Source organism: Bidens hawaiensis, unplaced genomic scaffold (genome assembly GCF_021521415.1).
Source record: "Bidens hawaiensis isolate Kalapana, Puna unplaced genomic scaffold, B.hawaiensis_p1.1 tig00038037_1, whole genome shotgun sequence".
NCBI classification, from domain to species: Eukaryota; Viridiplantae; Streptophyta; class Magnoliopsida; order Asterales; family Asteraceae; genus Bidens; species Bidens hawaiensis.
In genome coordinates this window covers 39,285-61,326 of record NW_027496653.1, presented here as the reverse complement: position 1 = coordinate 61,326, position 22,042 = coordinate 39,285, and the positions used below count along the sequence as shown (strand labels likewise).

At 35.2% G+C, this 22,042-nt stretch overlaps 1 protein-coding gene and 1 pseudogene across 2 annotated transcripts; both read left to right on the top strand.

Moving 5' to 3' along the window:
* Window positions 1–10,713: 10,713 nt before the first annotated feature.
* Window positions 10,714–17,441, top strand: LOC143589915 (autophagy-related protein 18h-like; annotated as a pseudogene). The gene is made up of 9 exons (XR_013145371.1): window positions 10,714–10,891; window positions 11,287–11,721; window positions 12,996–13,366; window positions 14,578–14,823; window positions 14,914–15,627; window positions 15,706–15,851; window positions 16,725–16,795; window positions 16,880–17,251; window positions 17,331–17,441. The product of XR_013145371.1 is annotated as an autophagy-related protein 18h-like (transcript).
* Window positions 17,442–21,176: 3,735 nt separating this feature from the next.
* Window positions 21,177–21,996, top strand: LOC143589917 (uncharacterized). The gene is made up of 4 exons (XM_077070540.1): window positions 21,177–21,438; window positions 21,515–21,541; window positions 21,618–21,713; window positions 21,784–21,996. Exons 1-4 carry the CDS (start codon window positions 21,298–21,300, stop codon window positions 21,973–21,975), a joined length of 456 nt encoding a protein of 151 aa, XP_076926655.1. The 5' UTR covers window positions 21,177–21,297; the 3' UTR covers window positions 21,976–21,996.
* Window positions 21,997–22,042: the final 46 nt, after the last annotated feature.

The following is a 22,042-nucleotide window of genomic DNA, read 5'->3' as shown; positions in this document are numbered from 1 at the left end:
AGAGAAAATGCACTGTAGGTCAATGTACAAGTAGTGAGGCCATGTTTACAAGTCATTGAAGCAGGCCACTCATTGTCGGTCTTCTTTCCCTTTTCACTTTACACGTTTTCTTATTCTTCGGGCATGTTTTCTTTCTTCTTTCTATTTCCTTTTCCTATGTTACACCACAAACAGAACATTCTTGAAACCCTAATCGATCATGGCCTCCGGTAGGTGATGAAGATGTCTCCTCCGCCGCCGGTGAATCCAAAGACAAGATGATTGGTGAAAATCCCAACCCAACAAATCCACAGCTTCTTATTAATTGCATCACTCACTGCTCACCATGTTCGCTTTCAGGTAGTAAACTCTTTTCGATTTTCCATTGCAAATGATAAATTTTAACTATGAGTGCTTCAATTAAATGATGATATGTTTGATTAAAATTGTTATTATGGGGCTGAATTGAATTCAATTCAATTTGGCATGTCTACGTTGTTTTCATGAAATGCATACCAACTGCTCGATGAAATGCCTGTGTGAGACTTGCTTGATTATGTGGCTGAATTTGGTTATAATTGAGTTATGATTTTCTTTTAGAATGGGTTTAATGGATGGTATTTGACGAGTGAACAATATAATCATACTAATAGCGATTTTTTTATTATGTAAAAGTTAACTTGAAATCCCACGACTTGGTTTGATTTAGAAGTGCGCATTCACAGTTTCACGTACAGTTAGTCAAACCTGCAGTTTAAGTTTGATTTGCTTATATGAGTGTAGAAACCTTTTGTTGCAGGTTTGGTGAATTATAAGGGACTGATTTAATTTCGGATTCAGTTACATCTACAGAACAACAAGCATACGGGTTGAAAGTGTTTTGAAGTGACAAAGTGCAATTGTAAGCGGGTTGAAAATTTCATGCGCTTTCGTGTCATATTTTTGTCTCAGGTAAATTTAGATTTGGAGGTGTTTTTGATACGATTTTGCTTGCTACATAAAGTTTCAAATGTTCTAGGTGTTAACTTTTTGGGCGTTAACTTTTCCCATATTATTAACGGTATAAAGAATTTGGATTTGTATTCGTACTTTATCGGTAACCGCTCGGATTCATCTTGCAATTTATATTTGATTGGTAACGGGTTGGATTGCAACTTGATTTTTGTTGGTAATACATCTAATCCATTTAACTTGCCCCGCAGCAACGCGCGGGTACGGATACTAGTTTTTTGTTATGAACCAATTTCGTAGAATACTTCTCATATAATAATAGTTTTGAGCTACACCATGAAAATTTTTGAAAAGTTTGAGAGGCTTCTAGACCTTGCCAGTTGACAAAGAAAAAAAATAACATGTTAATCCGTTCAATTTTGTGAATTTTTGCTTCACTTGAGCATAATGTTGTACGACATGCTTCACATACAACATTCTTATCAGTGTTCAAGAAAAAAAGCAATGTTGGCACAAATGTTTCTAATTTGATAAACGTTAAAAGAATTGATAGGCATGGAGGTGGCATGCCAGAAATGGTTGTCATTTTTTTCTTAAATTTTTATTAGTCATGTGAAAAATACTCAATGTGCAAAATCTTGAATCTTTTGACTATTTCCAAAAATTTTATTAATAATTAATTCGAAACCCAAACATATTTAAAATTCTAACTTTCATTTGTTTAACATGTTCAAGTCAAAAGTTTGAACCCGTAACAAGTTTAACGATAAAACTATTTGCATTCTCAAAATTTTAAAAATATTCAGATAACCCCTTTTTTACGCGTAACAAATGTGAGCCAAATATTGTTAATTTTTACCAAGCAATCTATTTATCAACTTTTAATCCGTAACAATTAAATGTAAGTTTCACAAAAAACCTGAAGCAATCCTTGATAAAAAAAACCCAAGAAACTAAATATGATAAACTTTATTATATTTGAAAGTAACTTGTATATACAATCCTTACTAAATTAACCGAGATAGATTTAAATCATATATTTATAATTTATAAATTTATATGACAATATACAAAAAAACAAATAGATAAATGGATTTGTTTCTAAAAATGGGTCAACTTTTAAGCATATATTTATAATTTAAAGATTAAAAAAATTACTTTGTAAATTGAAAGCATATTAGTGTTTTTTTATTTACAATATTCAACAATATACAAAGTATATTAGGTTAATGATAACATTTAAAATTATATTCTTTTTAATAGTTAATAAACATGATTTGTTGTTGATTTTTAGCTTTCACCAAGTATGTTGTGAAATATATTCTAACAATGTATATAGTATAATATGTAAATATTTATTTGTATAAAAGTGTATAGATATAATATAAATAGAGTTTAATGAAAAGTAAATAATTTAATTAGATATATTATAAATTAAGTGTAAAAGAAAAGTGAATAATTATTGATCTATGCCATATATTAGTTTTGGAGGGAAAAACATTGTGAGGATTAACCACAAACTGACACGTGTCTACATTTATTTTACTTTATTAGAATAGTTAGATACACACACATATACAAAATTTATAATGAGCTTAATTGACAAGAAATGCAAACTTGATGTTGTCGGTTCCAAAAACATAATGTATATTTTATATCTTATATTGATTATCATTCAATTTATAAACCATGTATTTGATTAAACAATAAAAAAAACAAAGTTTAACAAAACTGGGTTGGGGGAGGCTCGAACCTGCGCCCCCAGCCGGTTCAGGTATACAGCACGCACACACACCCACCAGTTGAACTGGTTAAACAATTAGTTGATACATGAAAGCGATAATGTAACATCCCGAAATTTCTAAGAATAATATTTTATATATTATTTGTTTATGATGGAAAAGTTTACTTGATTAGTGGTGAATTAATAAAATAATAGAGATGGCAGGTTAAGTAGGCTTTAGATGGAATTAATTATGGACCAAGAAGGAAAGATGGGCCTTAGGTCCATGGGGCAGTATAAATACGCCTTAAACACTAATCATTTGCATTTTTATCCATCTCTACACCATAACCTACACCTTGAAAAACACACACAAACACCATCCTATATCCCGAGACAAGATTCAAAGGTGAAAACCCGAGCTTGATAGTGATAGAACATCGTAACAAGCCAAGACAACATTGAGACTAGACCGTGTTCGTAGACCCGCTCGTTTAAGGTATGTTTATATCAAGAACTTGTTCGTTTAGGCCTGGATTACATCTAGAAATCATAGATCTGTTTGAGTATGTTAAAAACGAATCCAACACAACAAATCCTACTGAAATCCGTTAACAATTGATGGATTAAATTGTTAAATGAATAAGCGGGTTTGTATAAGAACAAATCGGACTGTGTAAAACCCGATGTTTGAATGAATGGATTGTTACGGTTTGTTAGCGCTGAGATTGCGAGTCTGTTGATACCTAAATCGTGTAATTTCATCGTGAAACAAGGGGTTAATTGCAGATCCGATAAGGGTTGACTGCGTATGTTCTTGACAATTTTGACTTTGACCCCTTAGTCAAAGTCTGGATAAGATTGATGCAGTTCGTTATGATAAGGTAACGAATTAGTTAACCAATTCGTCATGGCAAGATAACGAATCAGCTCCCCAGTTCGTTATGATCAGATAACGAATCAAGTGATTGGTTATTCACCCAATTCTTTATGTTAAGATAACGAATTAGATAACGAACTAATCTAGTGAATGAGAACATGTAAGAAGACGAATCAGATAATGAATCAGGTGATTCGTTACTCACCAATTCGTTAAGTTCTGGGCGAATTAGACCACGAATCAGGCTACGTTCAGATAACGAATTAGTTAACGAATCAGGCTTAATTCGTTATAGTGAATGAGTTAGCGAATTAAATAATATTTTAAAATTCTAATGGAAAATGTGTTGAGACAGTTAATGGAAATAACATTTTTCCAAGCTGACCTAGCAGCTCGACCCCAGCCAGGGGCTCTGCCCCTTGGACCCCGCTAGGGGCTGCCGCCCCTAGAACCCTGCTGCTAGGGGCGCTGCCCCCGGACCCCCGTTCGTTGAGGGTTATAACTAGACTAGAAACGTGATATGAATAGTGATAGTTAAATTGATACGTGTAATTGTTATATAGTTAGTCGTGCACAGCTCAAGAAGGGAATAACCATAAACGGTGAACGTAACCGCATTCTGTTGAGTTTATAGCCCCATTCCTTGTTATGTTTTTCGGGGCTCTATGCATACTCGATGTGATTAGTTAATACACTTACCTTAAGTGGTAAGTGTATGCTATATATGATATATGTGATAGATATGAATGATTGCTTGTCGGTACGTGAACGATCTTCGGATATTGCGCGTACTGTCAGGTTATAAATAAATATATGAATGATATATGTAATGTATGGATGACGTGTGAACGTTATGAATGAATGCTTGTCGGGACGCGAACGATCTTCGGATATTGCACGTAACGACAAGGAGTATGATTGTTAAATGAATGATGTGAAGAACGCCTAGAGTGTTCTTATGCTATGATGTAAATGTTGTATATGCAAAGCAGTGTATGCAGGTACAGGAACGATAAATGAGTTCTACGTCTGACGTAGTAAGTTAGGATGGCAAATCCCTCTAACTTCCATTGGACATAGACTTGGCATGTGATGGCGTAGTTAAGGACCGCGGGCCTTATACGTGTTATAGATGATAGATGAGAACGTAGTTAAGGACTGTGGGCCTTATTCGTACTTCGGATAGGATCCAGCATAAGAAAGGACCGCGGACGTTATACATGCTGTAAATGTATTGTGGTAGTGTAGGGGAGGACTGCGGACCTCGTACGTGCTATGAACTAGGTTGCAACATAGGGAAGGATTGCGGACCTTGTACGTGTTGTTATTATAGGATGGTATAGGGAAGGGCTGTGACCTTGCACGTACCATAAATGGTGAACATACGTAAGGACTGCGAACCTTTTACGTGTCCACGACCTTGAGTATAGGTATAGACGGCGGACTATGAACATACTCTCGGTAGGTTAAGGTAGGTAATAGTATGTATGCATGAATGTATGTTGGAAGGGTAACTGGTTAAGTATGGATATGTATCTTCGGATATGTATGTATGTATGTATGTATGTATGTATGTATGATATGTGTATGTATTGTATGTCGCCTGATTAACTAGAACTCACTCAGCGTAGCTGACTTTTAGTATGCACGCAGGTGGGTAGATTGGGACAACTAACTTGAGTGGGCACATGGCGGAAGAATAAGAGACTGGCATCTGAACACTTAAGATGTTTTAATGTTAATTGACGTTTATTTTGAAAGACAAGAATGTTTAATTAAGACAAGTTATGAATTATTATGTATGTTTTATGAAAGTTTAATATTCCGTGAAAGTTTTATTTAAATCTGATGTTTAGAACCGTGTTTATGAGTAAATCCAACGTCCAAAGTAGGGCACCGGTAACGGGGCCTTACAGATAATTTAAAACCTGCAATTGGTAAAAACCCCAAAACAACTATAAACCCTAGATTCAGTAATCAATCGATCTGCTTCCAGTTTGTTTATTTAACAAGAGGGTTAATGATATGTGGATTATAACAATCTGTAAACACCTAGCCATTACCTGTAACGAAGATGATTTGGTGATGAACGGCGATCACAAACTCGATGACTCGGTTCACTTACGAACAGGGGATTCACGGCCAGATTAATGAAATTCAATTTAGGGGTTTGATAAGCGACGTAACCAGGGTTGAGCAGACAGAATTAATCAAATTATAAAGATCGTTATGGTGTCTAATGAAATACGGTTTAGGACGACTATGTATTTTGGTTAATACGTATAATAATTGATATTGTTTCTTAATTACCATTGTCGGTGAGAGTCGTTTATACCTAATGAACGTTTTACAATAACCAATTCCATATTTAGGACGAATATTAGGGTGCAAGATACGATCTGGGTAAACGGATATATGATATGGGTCATGGGTTTGGGTAATGAATCCGGACAAATGGGTTATTGAATCATAATATATGGTATTTTGATTTAAGTCCCTAAGAATTGAAGGTGGAAACATAATTATGTAAAAGTTTAAGTTTGGGTTAAAAGTGTCATAATGTGAAAGGTATAATTGTATATTATATAAACAATTAAACAACAATGTTATAAAAACTGGACAACTCGATAAATATGGTAGTGCTTATTGATAAAATTTCCCGAATATATAAATGGGTCGGGTAATATAAATTGGGAAATCCGAGTTGTTACACAAACCTTCTTACCCAAATCCAGGTTATCAATGCTATAACCACTCCTGCAACTTCTATACCCATGTTGCTTGCATCAACAAGCAGTTCTTCACCACTAACACACCTAATTATGTTGGGACGGAGGTTTCTACAAAACTCCTCCAATGGTTCGAGAGCATGGAAAATGTTTTCATCCATTGTTTGTCCTGGCCATAAGAAGACTAGCTTTGCTTCGAGCGTCTTTGATGTGAGAGCCTTGACTTTAATATTGTCGATAATACACAAGGAACCGATATCACCAAGATTCACCAAGATGTATCATGTCCTGAAGAAGGACTAATTGTTTTTTTTTTACATTTGTCGTGTTTTATTATAAAATAGTACTAGATTTTAACCCTCCATATTACATTGTTTTTTTTACATTTTCGTTTCTCATATTGTGAAACTACTTTTTTTGGATTATAAGCACGATGCGTGTGTTGAGAATAAACAGGCCTTCATTCTTTTTTCTTTCGATACATTTGGGTCTCTTGCCCCCTATGCGGCTACGAATCTAAAAAGAGTTCAGCGGATCGTGCACAGTAACTCAATGACACCGAAGAAAGATAACTTTGTTTTCAGTAAGATCGGTTTTGTCATTCAAAAGGGGGTGGCGGTGCAGCTTGTTGGGCGCTTACCTGCCTCTCTATTGTAATTGGATCCTTTTATAATAATAATAATAATAATAATAATAATAATAATAATAATAATTTAATTCTAGTTATTGTAAGGATGTTTGTAATATTCTGACAAAAACAAAAAATTTCGTTCAGTAAGCTTAACGGACAGATGTCGCGTTGTCCATGATCGTCTAATAGTTTTCTTGAATGTTTGGTAACGTCCGTCTGATCACCCTAGTATATTGGTTTGTTTATGTCCGTATGTCTGTTAATAAGTAGTATTTTTGTAATTAATATGTTTTTTTTTTTTTGATTTTCTACCTTATTACCCTAGTATATATAAACCAAGTGAAAAGTAAAGCAAACCCTACTATGTCAAGTGTTAAGTATTTTTGGATATCATGTGATGTAATTTTGAATTTGTGGGTAAACTTGTGTGGATTTATGATTATTCTTTTTGAATTAATATGCAATCATTTATGTTAGCATTCGTTTACAATACTAACAAATGGACACAGACAAACTCAATTCCATAACGAACGTGTAACATCCCGAAATTTTTATATTGATAAATAAAAGAAAGTTATGTTTAGTAATTTCACGTTTTAGTTATTTAATGTCGAGTAAGGAACGGGTCTTGGGCTTAGTTATTTTATGAACTCGGCCTGTCTCGACCCGTAGGAAGCCAACCCGAGCCTAACCAAACCCGTAGTATATAAACGAAAGTTCTTGACACTTCCACCATTTTCACCATCTTCCTTCACTTACACCCACCCAAACACTCTCATTTCTAGAGAGAGAAGCTAGAGAGAGAAAGTTCTCAAATCACAAATCCGAGTCCACAATCTAGTTCCTAATCGTTTTTGGTAAGTCCCTCTCGAAAATCATCCGTTTTCATAACCATTTTCGAGCTCAAATCGAGCAAAAACTCCCTATTTTCGTAACTTGAGTTTTCGGGTCAAAAACCGCCTTGTTTTGATGTCAAAATGCAAGCTTTTGTGTTTAAAAGTACAAGGAATCGATAGCCCTTTCAATCCCGAGCATTTCCATGTCAAAAACTTCGATTTTGGGTCAAAAATCTGGAAAATCTGGAAAACCCGTGGGTTTCTCCGTCGCCCAGCTTGAAGGAGTCGAATCAGACTCATTCGATCGAACCAGTCGATCGAATCAGTCCATTCGATCGAATGCGTAGATCGAACAAGTCCAGTCGACCGAATAGGGAAGCAACCGAATAGTCTCCAACTCATTCGATCGAATGAGTTTTGTATTCGATCGAATGAGTGTTGTATTCGATCGAACGTGTTCCTATTCGATCGAACGTGTTCCTGTTTGATCGAACGTGTTCCTATTCGATCGAACGTGTTCCTATTCGATCGAACGTGTTCCTATTCGATCGAACGTGTTCCTATTCGATCGAATCAAGCCAGAACCAAGCTGTTTCCGAGTTCGCCTAAGGTTTAACTTCGCCTGAAGCGAAGTTCGTTTATAAAATGAATTAAAAACCTAATGGAAAATGTGTTAAGGCAGTTATCGAAAACGAGTAGTAGTAGTTAATTGATATGTGTAAATATTATACAGTTAGCCGAGCCCAGTTAAAGAAAGGAATTACAATCAACGGAGAACGTAACCGTATTCAGGTGAGTTTCTAGCCCCATTTCCTTGTTATGTTTTCGGGGCTGTGTGCATACTCGATGTGAAGTGTGAATCCACTTACTTTAAGTGGTAAGTGTATGCTATAGATGTTATATGAGGTATATATTTATAATGCTTGTCGGTACGTGAACGATCTTCGGATATTGCACGTATCGCCAAGGATAGCGATTGCCAAGTGGTTGATAGTGTGTATGAATGATGTGATGTGACTTGTTCACTACGTAAATACTAAACTAATATGAGTGTGACCAAGGCAGGTTGAGGTAGAGTGTGTTAGAGGTAGCAGGAGTCTAGTAAGGGTGTTAGTGGCATAGCGTGAGTGCGTGATAGGGAAAGCCTATACGTGCCTTCGTTATTAAGTGGCATAGCGTGAGTGCGTGATAGGGAAAGCCTATACGTGCCTTCGTTATTAAGTGGCATAGCGTGAGTGCGTGATAGGGAAAGCCTATACGTGCCTTCGCTATTAAGTGGCATAGCGTGAGTGCGTGATAGGGAAAGCCTATACGTGCCTTCGTTATTAAGTGGCATAGCGTGAGTGCGTGATAGGGAAAGCCTATACGTGCCGTTGTAATTAAGTGGCTAAGCTGTAGGGGTAATTAAGTGGTTAAACAGTGGCATGTTAGACAGTGGACTATGTGTCTTCGGATACGTATATATATATTGTATGAAGTGGTTGTATGATAAGTTGCTTGATTAACTAGAACTCACTCAGCGTAGCTGACTTTTAGTATGCACGCAGGTGAGCTGATTATAGAGTTAGCATGAGGATGACACACGGCATGGATTGAACGGCTGGCATCTGAAGAAAGAAGTAAAGATGTTTTAAATATAAAGTTTTGTGTTATGGTATCAAAGAAAAGATTGAATGATTTGTAACAAATGATTGATGTTTTATATTCCGCGAAAAGTTTTAATAAACTCTGATTTGAAGAACTGTGTTTATGAGTAAATCCGACGCGAAAGTAGGGCTTCCGGTAACGGGGCCTTACAGAACGACACAAATTTTTGTTTGATGGTGTGTTCGTGAACCATCCGTTTGTCTAACAAAAGATTAACGGACGAACACGGACAAAGTCTCGTCCGGTTTGGTTCGGTCCGCTTACAGCTCTATGCTATATACTTGGGACCAATTATGATCCATTTACGTTTAGTTATGTTCGTTTATATTCATTTTTGCATGAAATATTAAATGAATCATCTATTTAATGTTTTATATTTTTTTTGTTTGTATTCATTTCTATTCTATTTATAGTTTGTTTGTATTTATTTACATATGTTCATATATGTTCATTAATGTCCGTTTACCTTTGTTCAATTATGTTCATTTACATTTTTTTTATGTTCATTAATTGTTCATTTAAATTTTAAATGAACAAACTTTTAACCTAGGTTTGTATCTGAGAGCATTAAGATCAAAACTAAATCAGGCATGCTTTTATAACTTTAATATAACATAGTATGTTAGTAATCAGCCACCGATAATAGTCGTTCTAGGCCTGGAATCAAGGTTGGTGTGGTGGTGATATGAGTTATGAAAATAAAAACAGGTTGACCCGGATTGGGTTTCATAAATAAAAGAGGAAGTAAGGGGCGGCTATATACGAGCACGTGGCCGATTAACCAGTGTTCATTCTACGATTCATGATAAATCCAACAAATAAAGTTTAGGTGGTTGATGCATGAGAGGGAGGTTGATGGTGGATGGTAATCGGAAGTTTCATTCACACTTAACATGATTTAATCTCATCTAAATCCACAAATCATAACTGATTAATGTTAAAAACAAACACAAATATTAAAGTTTATAAAGCATAAACGATTCAACAACAAACAGGTCGTTTTTGTTTATAATAAAACGGTAAACCGAAATTTTGGATTTTGCTAAAAATAAAAACTGAACCGTCGGTTTCTAATTAAGTTGGGTTTTTTTTGTTTTTGTTTGTCAAGAGAGTAGAGTAGGAAGTGAGAAGAAGAGGGTTGAAAGGAAGAAATAGTGTTATGTGAAAGGAGTGGATGTGACTAAGTAGAAAACATAATAATAGCTTAATTAATTAATGAAGAACCAAAACTTGTTGAAATCAATCACAGAGAGAGAAAGGAACCGTCGTTCGATGTGAAGGTCAAAGCCAACAAACAAAAAAACTTATTAGATTTAGAAGAAGAGGTCGTCTGATGCTGCTTCGTTCTCATTCTATCTATCACCGGTGAGTGACAACTAATTATTATTATGAGGAGAAACCAAAACAAAGTTAATAAGAATAATGACAACAACAATGGCTTCTTAATTCCTAATTCCTTGCATCAAAACCGTCACCGGAGGAGCTTCTCTTTCCGATCAACTCCCCAAAGATCAGGTTTTATTATTATTATTTTGTAGTAGTAGATATAATTAATGTTGTTTGAATTTTATTATTTCATTTCATCTACGTGGAGTAGAAGCCCTAGAAAGAATAGATAACTCTCTCTGTTCATACTTTTATTTGAAAAAGATAGATATCTGGATGCTTCCTCACTTATTTAGTTTTGTGGTTCTGGACTACTTGGAACTACACTTTTATTTATTTGTTTGGGGCACTCTTGTAGAAATTAATCGTCATCCGCGGTGCACTTTGATCATATTTGTAGCAACTGATGATATTTTATGAGTGGATATGGAAATTGTGAAAGTTTTGGACCCTTATGTTATATAATGAAAAGGGATGTCTTGTTATTAATACTTTATATGTTTTTTTGCATTCATGTTCAACAGGTTTTGTGGTCTTCCTTTGATAGACTGCAACTTAGTCCGTCTATCGTCAAGCGTGTGCTTCTACTCGGTTACTCAAACGGCTTTCAAGTGCTTGATGTTCATGATGGCTCTACTTTTAATGAACTGGTTTCAAGTCGTGATGATCCGGTCACCTTTCTACAAATACAGCCTACGCCTGAACAAACCGACGATGGTCATGAGGGGCTCAAAATGTCACACCCTCTGCTATTGGTCGTGGCTAGTGAAGAAAAAAGGGTTTCAGGATCAAACATTGAAAAACATGAATCTCAGATTGAAAGTTCCATGTTTTCTCCTACAACTGTTCGGTTCTACTCGTTAAGGTCACACACTTATGTTCATGTCTTGAGGTTCCGCTCAACTGTTTATATGGTTAGATGCAGCCCTCAAATAGTGGCTGTAGGTCTTGCTTCACAGGTACGTGCCCATCTACTTTTAGCTTCAATTATATAATCGTTTCCTTACATTTATGAAGTTTTCCTGTTGTTTATGTCTAGTTTGGTTCTTAACTATGCAATTAATGCGGTAAAAAAATTAAATATCGGTCAAGGACCGATATTTGAGTTATTGGTTATCGCGGTGGGATATCGATGGGACATTGGTAAGTTTAGTACCATGTAGAATTTATATATCTACATGTATAATATTAATAGTAATATCAAAAGTCAAAACTCAAAAGTGTCAATATTTGAAATATGATTTAATCGTAAGCCATGAAAGCTTCCTCCGAATCCACATCAACCAAGGGATCCAAAATATCGGTAAATGTCGTTTATTATCGCCGATAATATCAATACCGATATTTGAACTGATATTTTACGTGGGATCGATAACTGATGTATCACCAATATCCCTATGTTATATCGCTGTTTCTTAATTTGTTTGGGAATGGAGCTTTACTAAGTATAGGTCTCAAAGTTTTAATTTTGTTAACTTATATGGATAAATAGTTACCGTGTGAGATGTGAAACACTTTTTTTTTCTAGCAGCTAAGTTTTATTATACAAACTAGGTAGAAACTCATGTATTGCACGGATTAAATAGAGAAAATAATTAATAGTTAGTAATGAATATTTTGGAAATACAATACGGTATTTTGAGATAAGATATACGTTACTATATTAAACGGGCGAAATAAAATAAGCGGGAAAAAGATTCTTGGGCTTATAGAATTGTTACACGTGGCACAACTAGTTACTTAGGCATCTCCAATGGTAAGTTTTTGTTTGATTTTTGTTTGTTTTGAATCCTAGGTGGCTCCTAGGTGGAAGAGAGAGAGAGGAGAGAGAGTAAAAGGGGTTTGGAATTTCAACACACTTGTTAGAGTGTGTGTGAGAGGTGAAGGAGAGAGAATGGGAGGAGAGAGAATAAGAGTAGGTGATTTGATGTGGTTTGTATTTCAAAGCTCTCCCAACATTGGAGATGCTCAGTAATAGTCTTTTTTTCTAAATGAAATTGATTACGAGGTTTTATGCATTAAGTATGTATTTACTTTAGGTGACTTTTGAACTGTAGATAAAAAGGTATCCGAAATTGTTTATAATTAAATGGGTCAAATCGCCATATCTGAATAAAGTGATTTCTAGAAAACGCGCGTGTATCATATTATTGAAGTTTAACAAAGATTTTATCAGATTATTATGTAATGCATGTCTCATGTGTTTATAATATTTTTTTTGTTTTTATGGCAGATATACTGTTTTGATGCACTTACTCTTGAAACAAGTTTAGTGTGCTGACTTATCCAATATCTCAATCGGGTGGGATTAATATCGGGTATGGGCCAATGGCTGTGGGGCCCAGGTGGTTGGCTTATGCTTCCAACAATCCATTACTGTCAAATGCAGGGCGGTTAAGTGTAAGTCCTTCAACCTCACCTGGTGGTGGAAGTTTGATGGCCCGATACGCAGTGGAGTCCGGTAAGCAGCTGGCTAATGGGCTTATTAATCTGGGAGACATGAGTTACAGAAGCTTATCAAAGTATTGTCATGAGCTTCTTCCGGAAGGTTCCGGATCTCCTAATAGGAAACCTCATTTAACCGAAAATGCTAACGCTGGAATGGTAAGATCATTATTTTTTGATACTTTGGTAGTACCTTAAATCAAGTTTTGTATGGTATAAGATATTTCAGTATAACTAAAATGCAAGTGTTCGGAAGGAATATTATAATGTGAGGGTTTCATATATACTCTTGTAAACTTCACTAATTGCATATTTGCCCAACCCAAAACTAAAGTTGCATATATCCTCTTATTGAATTTTCACTTAATGACAAAAATACCCTTCCAAAATCCTTTCACAAACCCTATATTCAGTTTCTCCATAATTTGATTTGTAATTCATTTTTTTGCTTCACTATGTTAACTAAAATTGGGGCATCTGAAAAAAAAAATAATGTGAAAGCGATAACTATGTCAAATTGTGAAAATTATAATGTGTGTAGTAGTGTTTGTCAAGCTATCCTTACGAATTTGGTCAGTTAATGCTTGTTTACTAAATGTATCTCAAATCATGATCTTTTTTATTTTTTTTACCATAAAAGCAGTGAAATTGATGAAATATTTCTATTATTTGTGCTCAAAGTCATGATGTTGCTGACCAAGAAATTAGTAGCATAGATGGTTGCTAATGGTTCAATTATTATACTATGGTTTGATTAGACCTGGCAAACTGGGCGGGTTTGGGTTATGGGTTAAAATGGGTTCTGGTCAGAACGGGCAGATTTAAAACTGGTTCGTATTTCGGGTTTGTGTAAAAATGTACAAGAGGCCAGAACAGGCTGAATTAAAACAGGTGTAAATTGGTTCAAGTCAAAACGACTTTTGCTCAAAAAGAATTTGGGTCAACACGAGTACTGCTAAAAATATGTTCGGGTCAAAACAGGTTTTGCTCAAAATAGTTCAGGTCAAACGGACAAGTTACTTAAAAATTTACCCTGGCTTCTAAAAATGGTGTAAAAGTCATTTTGAGGTTAGCCTCATTAGTGAAACATAAGAAAGACAGAGAAAACCAAAAACAATTTGTAAACCAGACAAAAAGAAAACTAGTTAAAAATTTTGGAAATTTCGAGGTTTTAGTAAAAGTACGGGTAAAACAGTCATTTTATAATTTTTTCTAATAATATAAACCATAATGGGTAAATTTGATATTTTGTTCAAAGTAATAGAGGCTATAGAGCATACAATGGGATTCTCTTTTAAGTAACTGATGCTTCAATGAATAGTTAAAATTATTAATGCAATAAAAGGTCCATTTGACTTGTATCTTTACAGGTGGTGATTAAAGATTTTGTATCTAGAGCTGTTGTTTCACAATTTAGGGCCCACCCAAGTCCCATATCTGCGTTATGTTTTGATCCAAGTGGGACCCTTTTGGTCACTGCATCTGTGCACGGAAACAATATCAACATCTTCCGGATCCTTCCATCGTCCTCACAAACCGAATCAGGCAATCAAAACTTTAACTGGAGTTCTGCTCACGTGCATCTTTACAAGCTCCACCGTGGCATGACTTCTGCTGTGTGTTTCCACTTCTGTTACTCATGTCTAGCTTTTTATATAACTATATATATATGATGATATCATCTAACTTTTATGATTTTTTAACAGGTGATACAAGACTTTTGTTTCAGTCAATATAGTCAATGGATAGCCGTGGTATCATCTAGGGGCACGTGCCATATTTTTCTACTATCTCCTTTTGGTGGTGAAACTGGGATTCAGTTGCTAAATTCTAAAATTAACGGTCAGGAACTTTCAGCCGTTGTGTCAGTACCGTGGTGGTTCACTTCATCTTTCATAAAAGATCAACTGCCATCGTCACTGCCAGCACCAATCACTCTATCTGTGGTGAGCAGAATAAAAAACGTCAGTTTTGGGTGGATTAGCAATGCCACTAGTGGGAAGACATCCGTGCCAGCTGGCGTCATTACCGCCACGTTTCACAGTTCTGTTGTTTCAAATGCGGAGGCGTTAGAGCATCTTCTGGTGTACGCTCCATCAGGGTATGTGATTCAGTATGAGTTATCGCCTTCTTTAGGGTGGGAGCAGGGTGAAAGGGTGGGGCCCGCTTCACAAGATGAAGACCTGCGGGTCAAAGTTGAACCGGTTCAGTGGTGGGATGTGTGCAGAAGAACAGATTGGCCTGAAAAAGAGGAGTTTATTGGTTCAGTAGAAAGTGTTATGACTAATTCTGATTATGAAGTTAACACTAATAATTTGGAAAAGGATTTAATTAAACAACAGGAACAGTCCCGTTGGTTTCTTTCTAAAGCCGAGGTGCAAATAAGGTCTGGGAGGGTTCCAGTTTGGCAAAAGTCAAAGGTGATGGTTACTAATATGTGATGTTTTTATATGCTGGTTTTTTGCAAAAATGCTTATGGTTTTTGTTGTATTGTGTAGATATATTTCTATGTGATGGCCCCACAGTTTTGTGAGGCTGAGGGGGAGGTTGATATTGAAACAATCCCGGTGAATGAAGTTGAAGTTAAGCAGAAAGATTTGCTGCCTGTTTTTGACAGCTCTCTTGGTTGGACGACTCATAGCCGGTAGTCTCAATTGAACCTTTTTCTATTATTCTTTTTGTTTGTTTCGTTGAACTTTTATTATCAAAAAGTATCTTTTCATTTATTTTTCAATGCTCCACATTGGTAATAGATGCATGCTAGAGGGTTAACCCATTCATAAAAGGGGAAAAGCTCTTCAAATGCTATTCTTATTCATACAACCTCTAAATCGTTTTATTAATGTAACTGGATTATTCTTATTAAAATATTTGTTTGTAGACATACTGGGTCTTTGTAGGGATGTAAACGAGCCGATCCCGAGCTCAACTAGGCTCAAGATCGGCTCATTCCGGGGTCTTTTTCTAAAGCTCGAGCTAGGCTCGCTTGTTATTTATTATTTAATTGGTATATTTTTAGTTACAGTATTATATATGTTATTTAGCTATGTTTATTACAATATTGTATATAATAATTATTTTTATATAGATATGTATTTAATACATTAAAAAAAAATTATACGAATGATAGGTTTGTTCAGGCTCACAAGCCAGTTTGAGCTTGATAAGTAAAGCTCAAGCTCGGGCTTGGGCTCGTTTATTAAACAAGCTTTTTCAAGTATCGAGCTGATCTCGACTAGCTCATGAACTGGCTTGGCTGTTTACACCCCTAGTTATAACAATTTTAGATTAAAAGTTTCCCTGACCCAATCCATTATGGTTCCTACAAATGTATCTGTGTTGACCTTCCCGAGTTCTCCTATTATCCAACAAGCTGACCCATTTATTTCGCCTTTTGGTTATTAGTTCATATTTTTTGTTTAGACCTCTATATCTTTAGGCCATGGGCATTTTTCACAAAAATTTAGCTGAGGTTGTAATACATTCTTTTTTTATTAAGCGTTTTTGTTGCTGGTAGATATTCTGCTTCGCCTTCCAACGTTGGTAGCAGTGACGGGAAGTTTCATCAAGATTCCACTGTCTCTCGTGGTAAGGCAGTTTATGCATGTTTCTTCTTTAGTTGTGCTTGTATGTCAGTGGTCATCTAACTTTTTCTTTTGTCTTTTACATTAGGCTCATCAGTGGCAGCTGATGATGTACAAAACTTAGAACAGATGGAAGCGCAAACATCTTATCCTATTCTTGCTTCAACTGTAAATAATAACGATAGCATGAATAGATTATCTCCAGGTGTCGATGAAATCATGAATTCTCCATCTCCTGTCGTTGCTCCTGGAGTGACAATTCCTAAATATTCAGACAGCATCGTGACTAGCGACACATCGAACTCAGGTTCTAACCGTTCTGACTTAGATATGAATATTGTTGACAAAGTTGCATTACCTGAAGACGAAGAAGAAGACATGGAACACGAGAGGAACAAATTTAAGGAAGATGGTGACAGTGATGATATGCTTGGAGGGGTGTTTGCATTCTCTGAAGAATGTTAGTATCTCGTTCGATGTTAATTGGAAATTATATGTTTGGTTGAAAGAAGAATGATGTGATTGCAGGTTGATGGTAGTAATGTGAAATGAAGGGTGACTAACTGATTGATTTGGGAGGTGAACTGGATTCTTGGTTTTCTCTGTTTTAATTCTTGTGTACATGATGTATAGACCGCTAATACATACCATTTGTGAATCTTTTGTGTAACATTTCAAAGTATGAGCATTTATTTATATGAATTGTTGATACACGTAAACCCGTGTGTCGCCAGTTGATAAAACATAAAGGCAATAAATAAAGTTTGTCCGTGTGTTTTGGTTTTCAATAAGATTCATATCGAATGGTAGGTAGAAAGTAAGATTGAAAATGAATCGAAAATTACTATGCCAAGTGATAGAATCCCAGCTACCAGGCAGCTTCATATTATTTTTTTTTGGATTTGGATTTTGACCCGGTCAACCCTGATATTGAATATGTGAATGTAAATGGATGAGTGGTATTGAAAAGTTTGAGGGTAATAAGTGCGTCATCAAGGTTGGAGTAATTGCAAATTTTGTTCTTGTTTTTAGTTTCTTCCATATCTTACTTTATTTTAGTTTCTTCCATATCTTGTTAATTTGAAAGAATATTGCTACTTTGTATTCTGGACTTTGGAGGCTTATGGGGGCCACTATCTACCTATTTTATCTTTAGGTCATTAACACATATTTTTTTCAAATCGGGTCATTAAATCTTTAAATAGAGTCTCACCGATTTTTTGTGCATCAAAAAAGAAATGGAGGATAAGATGTGAAGGTCGGAATTTGCAATATATGTAGTTAAATTTAGAAAATTTTAAAAAACGTTAATTATTTTAAAATTCAAAAATAAAAAATAAAATTTGCATCGTCACTCAACCTCAACAATAAAAAAATATATAAAAGGGTGTGAAACAAAAAAGAAAAAGACTATAAAAAATGTTAAAATCTTTAATTAAATAAAATATGAAAGTTGAATGACTTACTTGGAACACTTTTTAAAGTTAAGTGACTTAATTGGAATAATTTTGAAACTTGGTTCCTATTCTATGAAATTTTCATTTTCGTAATGAGTTAATGGTCATTTTCGTTTATGTGGTTTGTTACTTTTTGCCGCTTCAATCCAAAGTTTGCAATTTTATCAATTTAGTCTTAATAGTTTTAAACATTAGCCAATTATGTCCCCTCCGTCGAAAGGCATCCAACTATGCCGTTAGTTTAAGGGTATTTTAGTCTTTCTTCCTTTTATTTTGAGTTAATGCTTATTTTCGTCACTGTGGTTTGATACTTTTGTTACTTCAGTCCAAAGTTTAAAATTCTGTCTATTTAATGTTTAGTTTAATTCAGATTTTTTTTTGTCTATAACAAAGCCAAAAATCATCGAGCATCAACCAAAACAGGTCAGCATTTACTCTGTCGACAACAGTACCCTTACCCCTCCTCTCGTATTTAGTTTCCAGACATTTTCTAAACTCTCCCCCATGGTGAAATTCATTGGTAAAGTGGTTAAGGTAATTGCCCGAAACCGAATTGTACATAAAAAACTAAAAATCGTTTCTTTGATGAATGCATAATAGTTAGGGTTTAGAATAGCGAACATTTGGGTCGAAATCAACATCAGGAGGTCGAATATCCCACATTTCCATGAGGTCGAACATTTGGATCAACATCAACAGTAATCGACCTCCTGATGTTGATTTCGACCCTGATGTTCGCTACGATATGTTAATCTCTAAACCCTAACTATTGTGCATTTATCAAAGAAACGAGTTTTTAGTTATTCAGGACAATTCGGTTTCAGGGAATTACCTTGACCACTTTACCATTGAATTCCACCATGGGGAAGAGTTTAGGAAATGTCTAGAAAATAAATACGAGGGGGTATGATTATTATTGTCAACAGAGTAAATGCATACTTGTATTGGTCGTTGCTCGATGGTTTTGGGCTTGGATTGTGCTCTTAGGGGTAGGCCTGTAAACGAACCGAACGTTCAGTGAACTTTCGTGAACCGTTCAGCGGGAAGTTCGTTTATGTTCGTTTATTTAATAAACGAACGAACATGAACAAAAAGTTTGTGTTCGTTTAATTAAACGAACGAACATGAACACATATTTCGTTCGTTCATTTATGTTCGTTTATTTATGTTCATTTATTAAAAAATAATTAAATATTATCTGGATGAGTCATATACTTAAAAGTTTTATATTTGTTAATTCATGTTCATTTAAGTTTTTTCATTTATGTTTTTTTGTGGTCATTTACATTTGTTCTTATATGTTCGTTTATCTTTGTTCAGTTATGTTCGTTTAGATTTTAAACAAACGAACTTAAACAAACATAAATGTTTATGCTTTAAATAAACAAACATGAACATAAATATTTGTTCGATTAAGTGTGTGTGTCCATTTAAAGTTAAATGAACGAACATAAACTTCCCTTGTCCGTTTCCGTTCGATTCGTTCACAGGCTTTCATTATTCACATTGATGAATATATCGGTCTCAATCTCTAGGCTCTGTCGATCTATTTGTGTTCGTTTATGTTCGTGAACCGTTCATGAACACATTCATTTCCTTAATGAACGAACACGAACATAAAATCTCGTTCGGTAAGTGTTCGTGACACATTATTTCCTTAACGAACGAACATGAACAAGGCCTTGTTCGTGTTCGTTCGGTTCATTTACATCCCTACTTAGGGGTTATAGAAAAAAGAATCTCAATTAGACTAAACATTAAATTGATAAAAATTTCAAACTTTGGGTTGAAGTGACAAAAGTATTAAACCACATGGACGAAAATGACCATTAACTTAAAATAAAAAGAAGAAAAACAAAAATACCTTTAAACATATGACATAGTTGGATGTCGTTAGATGAGGAGATATAATTGGCTGGTGTTTAAAACTATGAGAACTAAATTGATAAAATTTCAAAATTTGAACTGAAGTGACAAAAATAGCAAAACATAATAACAAAAATGACCATTAACTCAACTCTAAAGTAATTAATCTTGTTAATAGACTAAATATTGTTTAGTAGTTAAAGTTGTTGTGTGTAAACATAAAATAATATTAAAAGAATTCATTGATGTTTGGTGTATAGGTAGTTGGGGTCTTGGTCTGACCGAAGGAAGTATGCATCGAGTGGTAGAATAACATAATAAGATAAAATAAATATAAATGAAATGAAATGAAAAGATAAGGTGGGATAGGATATGTGGAGCGTTGGCGTGGCGGGTTATAGTTGCAGTGAAGCAGGATGATAAGCTTGCTACTGCACTAAGAATAAGAATGGTTGACCGCCACCTAAGCAATGGCAACTTCAAGTTGGCTGTCAAAACACTTGCACTCATCTCCAACTTCCGGCTTATCTGTGGAGCAGTTACACCTCAGTCTTCAATCATTACTTGATGCTATCCTATCAACTCTACCCTCCAATCATCACCCCTACTACCCCTCCAGGAGGTATCATTGAATCAAATTATGTTGGCATTAGTATTTAATTCAGAAATAAATGAAACTCTTTGTTTTGTTGACTACTCAATTAATAAGGTCATAAGGCCTCAATCATATTTTTATAAATATATAAATACAAAATCGGCTGCTTTTGGGGCATGGTAAGACTTGTTAAACAGTAAATACAATTCAATTTATTTTATAAAACCTAATTACTTTATATATGCACAATATGCTCAACAACTATAAAGAAAGGATGCGTTCAGTCCAAGACACTAGTTTAGGATTGGTTTCTGTATCTAGCATCTATAATTCAATAACCGTACCAGCCCATTTACCTTCTCGAAAGAATTGATTGTAACTTGATTTTTAAAAATTAGATAGTTCCCGCTGACTTCTTTGTCCTTATTTTTTTATGCTCGCTAAACAGCCATTTGGGTGGATATAAGCTGAGTCTAAGCTCCACTAATTAACGAGTTGCCTCGTTTAACTTCAAGCCCAAGCACCCGGCTTGTTTACAGCCCAGCCTTACTTGAGCGGCTCCCCTCGGTTACAGTTTTGCATTTAAAAATGGAAATATTTTCCTACCTTCAGGTTGGGTATCATCGGTCATGGTTGTTTCCTCTGTTTTCTAATTTGTCTCTTTTTTTTATAATGCAGTTAGAAGATGGTGCAATGCTACCAAGTAAAAACTTGCAGCGAGGTCGTCAGGTGAGATTATCTACTCTCAATTTTTTTTCCTTTAAGGGACAGACCCTCTAACGTACCTGTTTTATGATGCATGTAGGCCTGTAAACGCAAGTTGTCTTCTACGGTTCCTTATCTTCTACAAGTAAATCATATCTTCACGATCTGTATGGTCAAAATAACAAGGTATCTATTTTCTTTAGGTCGTAAGAAAGTTCGCTTGTGTGATTGTCGGAGGTTTAGTAGCAGAGCATCTTGCATTCGGATACTCAAAAGGTCACCACGGAGATGTGGAGAAAGTATGTCCTTCGTCTTGTATCGTTTTCAATTCGCATTTCAATCAATTTACATAACCATCCATTGTAACAGTTGGACAGGGTGCTTAAGTGGCAACAATTTACTGAAGATGAAGCGAACATTCTAACACAATGGGCCGTATTGAACACGCTACACCGTCATAGCAAAGCTAGATCGGCATTAGCAGAAGCTATGTTACATGGAAGATCAATTGGAAATTGCATTCATGTCATAGAAACTAATTTGAGTCATCAAAACATCTAAGCACAAATAAAATGGAATATCGATTGTGTTAAACTTTATGTTTCATCTACTGCATCACATTAGCCAT